At 41.9% G+C, this 16,578-nt stretch overlaps 1 protein-coding gene across 6 annotated transcripts in view; it reads left to right on the top strand.

Moving 5' to 3' along the window:
* Window positions 1-16,578, top strand: part of CABIN1 (calcineurin binding protein 1) — a 205,453-nt gene that overhangs the window by 186,341 nt on the left and 2,534 nt on the right. For 5 of the 6 annotated variants that reach the window (XM_077835271.1, XM_077835274.1, XM_077835272.1 and 2 more), the window contains one exon: window positions 13,842-14,006. In XM_077835271.1, the coding sequence (XP_077691397.1) occupies window positions 13,842-14,006 (165 nt within the window). Of the gene's footprint in view, window positions 1-9,958; window positions 10,582-13,841; window positions 14,007-16,578 lie in introns of those variants that run through there. The other variant, XR_013348094.1, reaches the window with a different exon arrangement.

Raw genomic sequence — 16,578 nt, 5'->3', positions numbered from 1 at the left:
CATAAAACTCATAAGCATTTCTGATCTACTTTCCTCTCTCTAATTTTCCAAGCCATCCTGCAGTGGCAGAAACATTTATTTTAATCTTTTGACTCTCTAGGCCTTTTAGGGATTTGTGAGGCTTCTGATGGCTTCTTTCATGGTTTCTGTACATCTTCCGGTGGTGGGAGAGGGGTGGGTTAGCTACCAAAATTATTGCCCTGAAGTCTCCTGTCTGAAGATCAAGAGGCTTTCTCTGTACATCTCTCATTTCAGTGCTGAGTGCATGTATCATTTCTGGCTGTCTGGATCTCAGACACACCTGACAAGACGTTTCTCTAGCTGAGAGTGACAGCAATTACTGTCCTTTGCTTCTTTTTTCTTTCTACTCCTCCCTCTAGCCACACCCCCACTTTTTAAAGAATGATTGCTAAATTCATAAGTTTTACCCTTTTTTTTCCTCTTTTCCTCCGTTATTTCTCCTTTTCTATGTAAAGTCTCTCCTCTGCCTCATTTTCCAAGTAATCTTTTTATTCTTCACCCTTTTTCCTTCCTGCCTTTCCTTTTAATTGCCACTTTAATACCCCCACCATGTCTGTTTGTCCATCACGGAGGATTCCCTGTCCCCAAGTATTAACTACTGTAATTCTTCATGACTTCATAAAGGAATTACACAACCATTTTCCAAGCAGTGTTGGTGTTCTGCTAGTCATTCCCCATGTCAACATTTTAATGAGATCTTGCGACTGGTATACAGCACCTAGTACAGAAACTACAGGACGATGAAATCCAATGACCAGGTGCTAATGACAGCATGGAAACTTCCAACATTTAGGTATAAATTCACATGGGGCTGCCAGCCTTTTTAGCTCGGCATAGAATTGACTCCGGGGAGAGCTGTAAAATAGGTCAAGTAGGATAAACCCTCTCCAGCTCTGTCACACAATTCCAATAGCTGTACTATTCTATCGCTCTGAAAATCTTACTAGTATGGTTGGTTTTTTCCCCAGATGGTATCCTTTTTTTTCCCCATTTCTTAATCCAGTGATGATTATTAGAAGGAGTGGTCAGGAAAACACTAACATGGATCCAGGCAAGGAGGTGCAAGTGAGGATTTCCATATCTGGATTTATTCAGAAGTGAGGATGACTTTGCTTGAAGCCAGTATTGCGTTTGATCTGCATGTAAAATGAACGGAGGGGGAAATGGGATCCTGTCCCGCTAAATAAATGCTAAGATTTTTAAAGGGCATTAAAATGTAAGGTTAAGATTTTAACTGGTGAAAATCTGCTGTTTTATTATGAGTCTTTTGACATGCCTTCTGCCCTCCCTGTCTGTCCCCTCATCCCAACCTGCCCCCAGCACACATCCACACCCCTTCCCAGGAGCAGGAGATCACTGACAATTGTATTCTGGTCTCCATTCCTTCACAAAGGAGTCACAGTGCAGTATATGGAGGAGAGCTGAGTCCCCCTGGTGAGACTAGAGCAGAATGCACTAAGGACTTTAAGATTTAATTACGTGCCTTCAGTTGCCTTATTTTTACCTCTACCTTAGTTACTGCCTGTTATGATGATAGTACTCAGTGGTACAGATCATTATCGGTTTTGACTTCCAAATACATGAAATTGTTTTAGTTTGCCATGATGCATTCTTCCTGAAACTTGTAAATGACCCCTTTACTCACATGCAAAACAGATTTTTATGAAATATTGAAGCTGTGCTATAACCCTTCCAAAACTAGGAAATTCAGAGTTAAGACAAATACTCCACCCTTAGTTCTTTCTGTAGTGTCTAAGTATTGCAACATACATACTGTATAAATATCCTTCTTTGATCCCAGATATTTGGGCCCAGTTTGATCCCAGATATGTAGTGGTCATTCTGGAAGTACTTAAGCTTTATATCTGTTGAAATATAGTAAATGAGATGCAGCGATGGTTGAAGAAGGCTGCGTAGGGCCCGGGAGGTTGAGTGACAATATGATGATAACTATAGAGAAGGAACTGGCACTAGATTTGATTCAGCATGAGAAATAATTGGCAGTGTCATGGGGTCACCCACCACTCTGGCACCATCTGCTGGGTGTTTCAGGAATTAGCTCAGTCCCAGCAGGTGCACCCTCATGTGGTGGTTGCTCTTCCCTCCCTGCTTCCACCTGCAGACCCATTACGGCTCCTTTCTCTTGGCATCTGCTTCATGGCACAGCCAGGCGGTGTCACCATCCGGTTCCCCTTCCGGGGTGAGGGGAAGGGGCACGGGCCTGCCCACTACTCTGGGCCCTGGCCCAGGGATCCTGCAAACAGAAACTTCCTGCTGCCTCTTCCTTCCAGCTCACTGTCTCTATTCCTTGGGCCACTTTCCCGTAGCCTCAGTTCCTTCTGCTCCTGCCTCTGGCTCCAGCTCCTTTGCTCTCTTCCCAGGGCCTCAAGCCTGTAAATCCTGGCAGCCTGCCAGGAAGCCAGTCTTCTCCTTGCAGCAGATTCTCTCACTCTGGTCTGCTGATCCAGCCTTATGGGCTGGCTGGGCCCTGATCAGCTGATCCAGCCTTCACCCTAATTGTCTGCAGCTTCTGCCCTAATTGGCTGTTTCCCCTGCAACCACACCTTTGGTTGCCTGCCACTCAGCCTCGCTAGACTGATTTTAATCCTCGCAGAGCCAGTGCGGGTCGGGTGCCCCGTCACAGGCAGGAATAGTAATCTCAAGAGCAGAAGCTCAAAATAAAGGTGGTTGTAGGATGGGAGGTCTTTGACACATGTTAATACAGCATTTAATATGGCAGGGTGTGGAATTTTGCTGCCCCACTTCAGAGACATAGCAGGATCATGCTAAGATGGTTTCACTTATATCTCTGAGACAATACCCAGAGAGTCACAATGGGCACTTGCTCTTCCATCTCCAGAGTTCTCAGAGGGATCCCACCTCCATTTCTCATGTCTTTTTTTCAATCCAAATCTATATAAAGCAACAAGGAGAGATTGTGAAACAGCATGGACTAAAATGCCAGATGTTTACAGAAGACACCCAGCTGTATGTCTCCTTCACATCAGATACAAATAGCACAGTTTCCCAGCTGTCCTCAACTTGGTTGAGTTCAGCAATTGGATGCACAGCATCTGATTGAATCTGAAGCCTGAAAAGACTGAGGTGATGCAAATAGAGTGGGAAGTACTTCAGAGAACTCACCAACTCTCTTAACCTTACCTTCCATTGAGGGCATCTGCCTTCATATTAATACAGTACACAGTGTAAGTGTTCACTTTGACTCCTCACTGTTTCTGAATACCTGAATAGCTACAGCCACCCAAAATCCCCTTTTTCCATCTATGGCTGATTAGATGGCACCCCCTTCTGTTTTGTTTGGACTTAGCCACAGTGATCCACAGCGACTTCTGGGTTTGCTTATTGTAATTTTCTGTAACCAGGGACAAAATGCCAACCTTTGTAAAAGCTACTTTTAGTTCAGAGCAGAGCAGTCCATCTGCTCTCCAACACAGAATGCCAAGATCACATGACCCCATTTCTCATTCTCTTCTCTGAATGCTGAATTAAAGTCAAGGTTTCAGTCCTTGTTTCAAAGCCATCCTTGGGACAGGACCAAGTTAACTTGGGGACTTCCTAACCCTGTGTGATCAATTATCTGCATCGACAGCTATATTCCACTGGAAAATGGAACTGTCAGACCTAAGAATGGTACCTGGTTGCAAAGAAGATGGAGCTTTCTTAGTGACTGGCCAAAAAAACTGAAACTTGCTCCTTGTCTTCCTTCTGAGTGAAATGCAAAACCTAAGCCTTCCCACAGCATCATGTTTTTAAAAAAATCATTTTTCTTGCATACCTTCTGGTTTTTAGGGACTTTTTTTCCTTTATTTCTTTTTTTAAAATGTGATATTATTTTGGGTAAGCTCTACAAAAGAGATGGGTTTGGCATTTCATTCTGAAGCTGCTGAGGTTCATGGTTAACAAGATCTCTTCCAGGAGTGAGTTTCAGCTTTGTAGGCAATCCCATCTTAAATCTTTCTATTTTTATAACTCCTTATGTCTTTTCTTTGTTGTCTTGTCCCCCTCACTCACTTCCATTTTCCATCTCTCCCTCCCTTATGTCCGTTTTTTCTCTTGACCCTTTACTGTTTTTTCTGAGCATTCATCTCCATTTTTCACAAGGTTTTCTGAAATAGGGCAAGCACTGTGGTATCTGTTAGTTGTAGTGTACTCCAGGGTGAGATTTTACAGTAGATGGATTTGCTAGCAGGAATAAATCAGACAGCTTCTGAGCCAGTCACAAGTAGTCTGTGTTTACTCTTTCTAATCTCTTGCTGTAACCACCTCCTAAGCTTGGCCTTGGTATACTCACTTCCCCTTGTCTCATCCATTAAGATCCATGCCTTTCATGTAGGTTTTTTTCCTCTCTTCACCACAGGTGCACTCTGAGAACAGCCTCACTTTTGAATGTCAGTGGGGTTTTTCCTGTTTGTGAAGGATCTCTTACTTCCCTCTTGCCTCACATTCAGACAGCACAAACTGATTACCTGATTCGCAAAAAGAAAAGGAGTACTTGTGGCACCTTAGAGACTAACCAATTTATTTGAGCATAAGCTTTTGTGAGCTACAGCTCACTTCATCGGATGCATTCAGTGGAAAATACAGTGAGGAGATTTATATACACACAGAACATCAAAAAATGGGTGTTTTATCATGCACACTGTAAGGAGAGTGAGCTTAAGATGAGCTATTACCAGCAGGAGAGAGGGGAAGAAAACCTTTTTGTGGCTGACTTAGAGCAACGCTTCCTCAGCTCTCGTCCCCTAATGCCCCTACTCGCGCTATATTGATGACATCTTCATCATCTGGACCCATGGAAAAGAAGCCCTTGAGGAATTCCACCAGGATTTCAACAATTTCCATCCCACCATCAATCTCAGCCTGGACCAATCCACACAAGAGATCCACTTCCTGGACAATACGGTGCTAATAAGCGATGGTCACATAAACACCACCCTATACCGGAAACCTACTGACCGCTATTCCTACCTACATGCCTCCAGCTTTCACCCAGACCAGACCACACGATCCATTGTCTACAGCCAAGCTCTATGATACAACCGCATTTGCTCCAACCCCTCAGACAGAGACAAACACCTACAAGATCTCTATCAAGCATTCTTACAACTACAATACCCACCTGCTGAAGTGAAGAAACAGATTGACAGAGCCAGAAGAGTACCCAGAAGTCACCTACTACAGGACAGGCCCAACAAAGAAAATAACAGAACGCCACTAGCCATCACCTTCAGCCCCCTACTAAAACCTCTCCAACGCATCATCAAGGATCTACAACCTATCCTGAAGGACGACCCATCACTCTCACAAATCTTGGGATACAGGCCAGTCCTTGCCTACAGACAGCCCCCCAACCTGAAGCAAATACTACCAGCAACCACACGCCACACAACAGAACCACTAACCCAGGAACCTATCGTTGAAACAAAGCCTGTTGCCAACTGTGTCCACATATCTATTCGGGGACACCATCATAGGGCCTAATCACATCAGCCACACTATCAGAGGCTCGTTCACCTGCACATCTACCAATGTGATATATGCCATCATGTGCCAGCAATGCCCCTCTGCCATGTACATTGGTCAAACTGGACAGTCTCTACGTAAAAGAATAAATGGACACAAATCGGATGTCAAGAATTTTAACATTCATAAACCAGTCGGAGAACACTTCAATCTCTCTGGTCACTCGATTCCTGACCTAAAAGTGGCTATTCTTCAACAAAAAAACCTTCAAAAACAGACTCCAAGGAGAGACTGCTGAATTGGAATTAATTTGCAAATTGGATACAATTAACTTGAATAGAGACTGGGAGTGGTTGAGTCATTACACAAGGTAAAACTATTTCCCCATGTTTATTCCCCCCCTCTCAGACGTTCTTGTTAACTGCTGGAAATGACCCTGATTATCACTACAAAAGGTTTTCTCGCCCCTCCCCCCCCACTGTCCTGCTGGTAATAGCTCATCTTAAATGATCACTCTCCTTACAGTGTGCATGATAAACACCCATTTTTTCATGTTCTGTGTGTATATAAATCTCCTCACTGTATTTTCCACTGAATACATCCGATGAAGTGAGCTATAGCTCACGAAAGCTTATGCTCAAATAAATTGGTTAGTCTCTAAGGTGCCACAAGTACTCCTTTTCTTTTTGCGAATACAGACTAACATGGCTGCTACTCTGAAACCTGATCACTTGATTGGATATGTTCTCTCCCTCCTCCTACTCCTCACGATATACCTATTTGGAGTACAGCAAATTTGAGTTAGCCAGCTAGCATGATACATTAATGCCAAAAACATTTCAGTCCATGTAGTGGCTTTACTGCCTTTCTTTTTCTGATGGCTACCATTTGAATTCCACTTGTATGATATATATTACAAACTGTGTCTCCAGAATCCTTTGATAAAATTAAACCTGTGTATGAGATCTGTTATGTGTATGTATACATACAATTAAAGCAACAAAGATAGACGTACAGTATACTAAATTGTGATGATAAATATTGGGATGTATCTTGCTGAGACAGGGTGATGATCTAAGAGGAGTGGGTAGTGAGACATTTCATATGGACTTTTGACTGCACATACATTTCAGATTTATACTATGGGCTAAATTTTCAGTTGTTGGCCACCTCTTTTTTGTGTGCAAAATTGCAAACATGCAAGTATGCTAGTCTTTGCATGCACCCTTTAAATGGTGTAACACCGTTGTTAATTGAAATGTTAGTATTTGCACCCACAAAATCCATTGAGGTCAATGGTGTTTTTGAGTGCAAATGCTAACTCTTACATTCACATTGCTGTTATGCTGTTGCAAACGAAATAACAACTGTGCACATGCAAGTGATAGAAATTTTAGTAGGCGTGATCGCCTGCAAGTGCGCCTCTTAACCATAGTGAAGGCTGAATAGAGGCCTAGCTGAAAATCTACTCCACACCTATTGCATAACTTATTTATACAATGCTTTTTTTAACCACTCATTGATCTAATGGTAGCTTTCACTAACCTCTACTGTGTTTAACTGGCTCGGGGGACAAGAAAGGATTAAATATTGTCAGAGAAGGGAGAGACTTGTGGCTTTTTCCAGGCAGCTATTACATTCAGAGAACATAACGGCCATTCTGGGTCAGACCAAGTGGCCAATGCCAGGTGCCCCAGAGGGAATGAACAGAACAGATATTCATCAAGTGATCCATCTCCTATCGCCCAATTCCAGCTTCTGGCAAACAGAGGCTAGGGACACCATCCCTGCCCATCCTGGCTAATAGCCATTGAGGGACCTATCCAACAGATTAACATACATCAAATTCATCAGCAATGGACTACAAATGAAAAACTGCTGCTGTACTCTAGTAGAGCTGAGTACAATGTTGTTCTCTCCAAGTTATTAACTACTGCCGCGTCAAGTCAAGTTTTAGTTAAGACGCAAAAATCAGTTAGCTTACTGTTTTTTAAATGGCATTGTAAAGAAATCATGGAACTGGACACCAAACTTTAGTCTTCAACAAATATTTAAAAACAGATTTAAAAGTTTAATAAAAGAAAAGATATTTGGGGAACAAAACGTTCTTTTTTAGGATTTCCCCTTCCCCCATGTGCATCTGAGTTTCTAAGTATTCAGAGACCTAGATATAGATACTCTCACCTTTCCATTAGCGTGCAGTATTCTCTTCATGATGGTATCTGAGCATCTTTCATTCAGTCAGATCACAGAACTTTGTTCCAAAACTTTTTACCTTGTTCCAGGTTTCTCCAAAAGGAATTTTTATCACTGTGGCTTTGTGCTTCATTGTTGGATCTAGTTTCTTGCACGCTGCACTTCTGTTCAGATACTCATTACTTGTCATTCTGGTCACCATCTGTGCACTGATCTCCGTCACAGTGGTTTTAAGCCCTCTTTTTGCTTCCACATGCAACATTTTTTTTCTCTTCATCTGTTCCAATATAACTTTCTCCACTCTGTGTATTTAAGTGGGTCTTCGTGCTAAAGACCTAGACTCCTAGAGATACAAAAGCCCTATTAAGTCATCTAATCCATTTCCCTGCAGGTACAATATTGTTCCCTTTAGAGAAGCAGCATAGACTAAACTAAGCACAATACCGTCAGCCAGAAATACCAAAATGCTAATCCTACCTCTGTGACTTATTTGCTGTCTGGTCTTGGACATGTTCCTTTACTTTCTGTGGAGCACTTAACTCTTTTCCCTTTTATAGGCATGGAGCTCTCCTCTCCTCTCTTCAGGCTGAGGGTAGGCAGGATGCAGAAAGATTTTCTATAGTGTCCACATCCTTAAACACTAGCACAGCTCTTTGAAGGCTCACTGAGCACTTCCCCCCCACCACCTTTTTTTTTTTTTTGGAAGAGGTGGAAATGGGGGCATGGAGTTCAGAGCAGAGGCTTTGTCCCCATGTCTATGCCCCATCTGAAAAATAGGGATAGCAATACTTACCTACCTTGCATGGTGAATTAAGCTTCGATTCTGTAACCCTTTGCTCGAGCTGCGAGTGGTACTTGCATGCAATTAAACCCATTGAGGTCACTGAGACTAATTATGTGAGTGCTATTCAGTACAAGCAAAGATTGCAGAATTGGGTCTTCACTGTGTCTAAAGTGTTTTTATGATATAAAAGTGCTATAGGACTACTTAATAGTATTATAGTTTCTAGTGTTTCCTTTCATAACACAATACTTGAAGGGTTTTTTGTATTGTCTACTTAAGCATTTGATACTCTTGGCCATGGGGTTTCTCCCAGTCATGCCTTTTGGAAACCCAGGTATGAATCTGTTTTGGAATTCGAGTTCAGAGCTCAGCTCTTTCATCTTTCCTATGATGAGATGATATTTTGCTCTTTCTCTCCCTCTCTTTTAGTCCTTAATATGCCTTTATGTGTGTATATATTAATAGTTGCCTCCTTGAACAGCTGGAAAGCATTTGCTTAAGGTGTTAGTCTCATTATCCAGTTTGTTTTGTCAGTTTTTGTGAATAAATAAAGGCAGGTGTTTGATTCTGATTAACATTATAGCGTTGGTCTCTTGTAATACCTGACGGTACAAGGAAATCAAATGACACTGTACAGAGCACAAGGAGAGCAGGACAGCAATTTATCACTTACAGCCCCTCTGCTTGTAAACTTTCTGTGCATCTGTAAAATGCAGGGAGAATATTTGCCATTTTTTCATTGTATACATGTTAGATTAGCAAAATAATGTGTCGTATTTGTATATATGATGCTCACTGGAAGTGTATAATATATATATCTACAGTTGTGTATATATGTATGTAATGAGTTCTCTGTATAAAGAGAGGCAGTGAGAGAGAATGTTAACTATAATGAAGTCATGAACCCAGGCGCCCGCTATAGGCATCTGCAAACACTGGTTACCCTGGCAACAAGTGGAAAGAGGTTGGAGAGGAAAGCTGGAGTAGGTTGTTGCACTGAATTGTTTTCAGCTTGTTTCCTCCTCACTAAAGCAGGGAGATGCTGAAAGGTATGATGTGCCTCTTTCTATTGTGTATGTTATATTATGTATAATAGAGCGCTGTTGGGAAGGGGTACGCTAAAATTTTATCTTATTCAGCTCCATTTTGCTCAGACAGACATGAACTTTTCTGTTTAAATATTAACATAAATGTTCTGTGTTGCAAATCTGTGTTTTCCCATTGTGCTTACAGTTCACAAGTTGCACTACAGTGTTTGAGTGCCAAATAAATCTCTGTACTGTATCTGTCCCATCTTCTGCCCAGGGATGGGTGGCTATTGCATCTCCTCTTAATGTCTTCGAAAACTGATTTTATTTTGAAGCTGGGTTTATAGAACTAACGTTTGAAAATGTACCAGGCTTGTACCAGTACTGTGTAATATAGAAAGATCTAGTTGAACAGGACTAAAAATGAGCTTCTGAACACCTCTAGACTGTGCTGTATCGATTTCCTTGTGCTGTTGTGCTGATGCAGAATATTGTAGCTCATGACTTAGTGGAGTCCTTGCCTCCCTGGGGAAAGTTTTTATAAGAAGAACTAGGACATTATGTTCGTCGGGGCTGTAACAGTGTCTTCCACAAAGGCAAGTACTGGGATATTTTCTTCAGAATCTGTTTTAGGTGGACAGGAGAAAATTGAATTGTGTGTGTGTCTTTTTTTGTTTATCCTACAGTCTCTTGCTTTTTCTGTCTGTTCAAGGAGAAGAAATGTAGTGAATAACTCCACATTATATTGAAGTATCATTGGTACAAATTATGACAGGGACATTTGTATATGTATGTGTACACACCTGCGTGCAGTGAGACCACAGGTTAAGTGAATTGTTCTTAGTATTTTGTTTGTAAATTCAGTTTTTAAACTTAGAAAAAAAGATGTCTCTCTCAAGTAACCATGGCACAAAACATCATAGTCACAAGAGAATAAAGAATCTCAGCCAATATAGGGGCATAATTCAGTCACTGGGCATTTAACACCTCTGAGAGTCAAGTTATTGATTGATTAACTTGACATTGGCTCCTTGTTCTGGTTGTCTGGAGCATTCATTACAATATTATATTAGAAATCGCTGTTTCCAGAAAGGTCTCAATAAAAATTCATATTTAGAGTTATCAGATTTATGTCCTTTCATTTGTATTCTCTTAAGAGTGAAAGGGAGCTGACAAATTAAATCTAATTTTATTCAAGTGAAATCTGATCTTATTCTGTAAAACTAGATATACAAGACATTTTCAAAAGAAATTAATAAAGCAGATTATTGAATATGGGATGGGTACACTGATAGACTATGTATATTTCAAGCTAGCACCATTAGGCTAAAATTTGATTGCTCAGAAGACCCAATCAATCAAGTCACGTGACACAATCTAGTTAGACTCAAAACATAGCAAATCAGTCCAAACAATGAAATACCTTATAATCAAACAAAGCAAATAATCAGCATTAAAGGATAAGTATTCAGTCATTAAGCAATAACACAAATCACAGCTCTTAATGTGAATGAGTGGTAAACTTAAATTAGTTGCTGACTTATTAAGCCCCTGATACGGCTTAGCAGTCAGTTACATGCAATTTCTTCTTAGGATACAGTTTAGTTACAGGATTTACAGCACACTCATATGTAGTATTTTATCTAATGAAAGGAACAGTAGATGGCAAACCTAGGTGAATAAAGACCACTTTATGCTTATCCCAAATTTTTAAAATCTGTCATCTGAGATGTTGCAGCAACAAGGTGGGATTTGATAGCCTGTCTGTTGTACAGTATAATCCCTCAAAATTGTCATTGTTCTCCTGCTTCTCTTCTGGGGAGGCTGGGCTGTTCCTTCCTCTCTACCTCAGAGTCAGAAGAATTTTTTTTGCAATCATTTGATTCTGGAAGTCTACAGTGTCTAGCCCACAGCTTATCCTCAGAGGCCAGCAGCATAGAGGGCATTCGTCCTGTCTTCAGTCCACTTCAGGGCTGTTGTTCTTTTGGTACACAGCCTCTGGTACTCTTGCTTATTGTTAAACCACACTTACACCTGGTGTAGAGAGAATCCAAGTTAGGAAGTTTGGGAAATAGTAACACAGATGTCTCTCTAACTCTGTTTCTTAAACTAAAAAAGCTGAATTGTGTTTCTTCAGGATCCCTGTAGCTTAAACACTCCATTTTGGTATTGTTTCAGGTTCTTCTTATCTGTTCACACAAAGCGTATTTATATTTGACTGTTACCAAATATATTTTTGTTATCTTTGTTATAGGATATATGTTACCTTTGTTATAATGTTATATGCGCTGCCATACAGGATAAGGTACAGAAGAAGAGCTCTGTGTAACTCAAATGCTTGTCAGTCTCACACCAACAGCAGTTGGTCCAATAAAAGATATTACCTCACCCACCTTATCTCTCTAATATCCTGGGACCAACAACACTGCACAGAGTACGATGCAGGAAGGAATATGGAGTAGAGTGCTGAAATGAGTGAACATATTCCTCTTTTTCAGACCTTTCTGCTTTATGGTTGACGATGAGTGGAGCATCACAGAATACATTCTGACTGTGTTTCACCTGATATCTGAACATTCATATGATGGAATTGTTATAGAATTTTCTGCCTGCAAACTCGTTGATTCTCAGGCTTATACAGACTAGCAGGCATAAGTTTAGGTGACATTTCTTTTTTTCACCAATTAGCATTTGCAAGTGCAATAATTTCATCACCACCCGGCTTGATAAACTTATTCTCACAAACTGTGTTCAAGAAATTTAGGAAATGTAACTCCTTGAAGAATTCTACCTAGATACGGAATCCCAGGTAGCTAGGTATTCCTTTTAATAGAGTTGGCAGGTTGTTCTTCAGCCATAAAACCTTCCTTTCAAACTCCTGCTGCAAAGGCAAGAATCAAGCAGCAGAACCTCAGTGTAACAGATTGTGAGATCTTAGCTACATTGGATGGAGATGGAAAAGTGATTTTCTCATTGCAAAAATACTGTTTTCTCCATAAATGTGGCAAGTTGAAATATATGTTCCTTGGATAGTAACCATTATCAGTTAGTGAATCTAAGAAAGCTCACAGCTAGCTATTTCAGCCTGTCCTTTCCAGAAAGGACTATGATCAGGGTCTCATGCGAGTCAGTGAAAATTATACTACTCATGTCAAACATGCAGTCCTGGCCTTGGAATCTATATTTACATTCAGTAAAATATTTTTCTAATATAAATTAGCGTGGGTATGTGTGGGGGTTGGGTAGAGAGAAAGAGAGTGTGCAAACCAGTACACACACTATAAGGATTTGAGCTGTACGAGTATATACTTTTGAATGCCAGACTCTGGGAATTTCACAATGCGTTGATCTAAAAAAACGCATTAGTAAAACTACAGTAGATATGTCATAGATTCGTAGATTCATAGATATTAAGGTCAGAAGGGACCATTATGATCATCTAGTCTGACCTCCTGCACAACGCAGGCCACAGAATCTCTCTCACCCACCCACTCCTGCAAAATACCTCTCACCTATGTCTGGGCTATTGAAGTCCTCAAATCATGGTTTAAAGACTTCAGGGAGCAGAGAATCCTCCAGCAAGTGCCCCGTGCCCCATGCTACAGAGGAAGGCGAAAAATCTTCAGGGCCTCGTCCAATCTGCCCTGGAGGAAAATTCCTTCCCGACCCCAAATATGGCGATCCGCTAAACCCGGAGCATATGGGCAAGATTGACCATGTCGCTAAAGTTTGAGCATTTAACTATAATTCTTCGTCTCCAAATAGGATAAGCCAAGCTGCTGCTTCCACTGTGTCTAGATACCCATAATAAATAAACCTTATAGCTTGCTTTAAGGAGGTTTTTAATATAGTATCTATCTTTTGTCACCAATAATCAGATATAAATCTCTTGGATCAGTGCTGGCATGGCACTCCAGCCAACTATTATATCTCTGAATTGTCTGTGTAACGGTGCTTATGACAGGAGTTCCAATCCCCAGGTCTCAGAGGTTGGTGATCACATATACACGTTTAGGGAATTCACTTGGTACATGGATGTGCCTTTGCATATGCGAGAATTATTTATCACACAGTGTTCCATCCAACTTTTAAAAATGCTATGTTTTTAAAGGCTTCATGAAAATCTGTGCTTTAATTGATGGTACCAAGTGTCAGAATTGTAATATTGCCACTTTAAATTCCCAGTATTTAATTTTCAATCATGGTGTTGTTGAATAGTGGCAGAGTAATGAAATGCCCACCAGTTATCAGATACACACAAAATAATTAGAATTAAGAAAGGGATCAGAAAAATCTCTTAATCTGTGAATTATCTTTTGTTAATGAAGAGGAGGAGGAGCTGGAAGGACCTTTGGAAGGGCTTGGATTTCAGCAGCAAGAGTCCCGACTTTGCCAACAGATGAAAATGGCTACTGTTGCTCCGTCAGCTGATGCTGCACGCTGGCAAGTGGAATCAGTGACCAGCACAAGCTCAGGACATATCTGTACCCAAGGTAAGAATGTTCCATTCTCCATAGAAGACAAATGGTCTTTCTTTTGGTTTAATTTGTGAAAGTTTGTTTTAATGAGCAATAAATCCATCTGTAGCAATCTTGTACCCACCAGGGGCTATGCTTTCCCCAGCCTTCTCTCCATGCCTTCAGTCTTCCAGATTTTATGGACATTCATGGCAATGGCCCAGCTTCCTGGAGAAGTACCTTATAATTCTTCAGTGGTAATTCTCTTTGGCATATGACTTGCATGCTGAATACCCGTGGCAGCATAGCCAAACACAAAGCACCATTGTACCTGGCCCTTACTCTGCAGTCTGTACTGCTTTTAAAATAATAGTCAGTTTAAAAAGTAAAAAGCTTACTGAGATCACCTAAGATCTGCAGTATACCAAATCCAGAGGAGCTAACATGTCCAATCCTTTTGTCACTGCATCAGTTAGGCACTTTCCTAACAGGATTCCTCCACTGTCCCAGATAAATCGGATACAGTTTGAAAGCAAAATCGGAAATTCACATTTATTACCTTTATTTTTTCCATGACTCTTCTCTTCTAATTAAACAGCTGGAGTACCTGCCTCGTGGAAAAAGATTTTCAGCAAAATTCAAAGAGAGATTGGACATTTATGTGGATAACAAGAATATTCATAGTTATAACAGTTAATGCTTTTTTAAAAAAAAGGTTTTGGAAGGAATATAAAGCCTCATGCTTCAGGGGTTAAGCCTGTCTCTCTAACTGTTAGGGATTGGGGTAGGGACTGACTTCTTGTTCTGTGTTCGTACAGCACTGAGCACTTTGGGGTGCTGGTCCGTGATTAGGGCTCCTAGGTGCTATAGTAATACAAATATAAATAATAAGATGATACCTACATGGGAATCAGATTATCCTGCATTTGCCTATTGTAGTGTTTCTTGCACCTTCCTCTGAAGCCTCTGGCACTGTCCTCACTTGGAGACAAAATACTATGCTATAGAAGGACCTCAGGTCTGATTGAGAGTGGCAGATCTGATGATCCTCTGCAGTATTAAGGAGACACCAAATTCAGTTTTACATCATTTTATAGGTGATGATGTGTCTGCTTTCCTGGCAGGCATTCGTAAGTGGAGTTCCATTTGGCTCTCATTAAATAGCCCTGCCTAATCCCAATAAAACTGCCCAGGCTTTACAGGTTTCTAGAGCTGAAAGTGTTTAGTTTGAAGAGCAGGAGGTTGGAGTACCTCTTGTTATTGTACCCCTTACAGAGGCTCACCATTGTGGGATCAGACTTGCATAATTTGATTTTATTGGTTTGTTGTTTTTGGTGGAGTGTTTTTTGTCATCGTTCCATATAGAACGAGTAGCAGTATGGCTGAGAAATCTCTATTGGTCTCTCTCCTCTCTATGGACTAAATAGGTCAGCTAAGAGACAATGTCTTGTACTGATCATTATTACAGAAATATTATTTTAATTTGTATTACTGTAGCTCCTAGGAGTTCTAATCATAGATCAGGGCCCCACAGTGCCTAAGTGCTATGCGAGCACACAACAAAAAGATAGTTTGTACTCCAAAGAGCTTACAGTCTAAGCGTAAGAGAAGACAACAGTTGGATACAGACAAGACAGATGGGGAGAGTACAAAGAAACAGTGAGACAGGAAGATAATGTAGCTATGCCGATGTTTACAGGGAGCTCCTCCTAAGTGGAAGAGGCAAAATGGAATAAGGTGCTTGTTTGAACAAGCAGACAATGGATGCTGGCACCACTGGCTGATTTGAGGTGGGAGTCAACACCTCAACAGTGAATGAGAGATGATAGGTTGCACAGGGTAGACCATGGGAGTGGTCTTGACAGGCAGCTTAAGTTTGATGCAATAGAGAAGAAGGAGCCTGTGGAGGGCTTCAAAGAGAGGAATGACATGATCAAAGTGATGGTCTAGGGTGGGGTGGACAAACTTTTTGGCCCGAGGGCCACATTGGCTTTGCGAAACTGTATGGAGGGCCAGGTAGGGAAGGCTGTGCCTCCCCAAAGAGCCTGGCCCCTGCCCCCTCTCTGCCCCCTCCCACTTCCCGCCCCCCTCAGAATCCCTGACCTATCCAACACTCCTTGTCCCCTGACTACCCACTCCCAGGACCCTGGCCCCTAACCACCCTCCAGTATCCCAGCCCTTATCCAACCCCCCCTTCTCCCTGTCCCCTGACTGCCCCAATCCGTATCCACATCCCCACCCCCAGACAGGCAGCCCTGGAACTCCCACACCTATCCAACCCCTCCTGCTCCCTGTCCTCTGACTGCCCCAAACCCTATCCACACCCCCACCCCTAACTGCCCCCCGGGACCCCACCCCCTATCCAACCTCCCTGTCCACTGACTACCCCGACCTCTATTCACACCCTTGCCCCTAGATAGGCCCCCCCCGGGACTCCTACACCTATCCAACCCCTCCTGCTTCCTGTCCCCTGACTGCCCCCTGGAACTCCTTGCCCCTTATCCAACCCCCTCTTTACCATGCTGCTCAGAGCAGCAAAGCCCCGCTGCCTGGCCAGAGGCAGTCATGCGGCCAGAGCACTGGTGGTGCATCACGCTGAGGCTGCAGG

Source organism: Eretmochelys imbricata, chromosome 15 (assembly GCF_965152235.1).
Source record: "Eretmochelys imbricata isolate rEreImb1 chromosome 15, rEreImb1.hap1, whole genome shotgun sequence".
NCBI lineage: Eukaryota > Metazoa > Chordata > Testudines > Cheloniidae > Eretmochelys > Eretmochelys imbricata.
The sequence above is the reverse complement of the archived record's forward strand: the minus strand, read 5'-3'. Positions and strand labels throughout refer to the sequence as shown.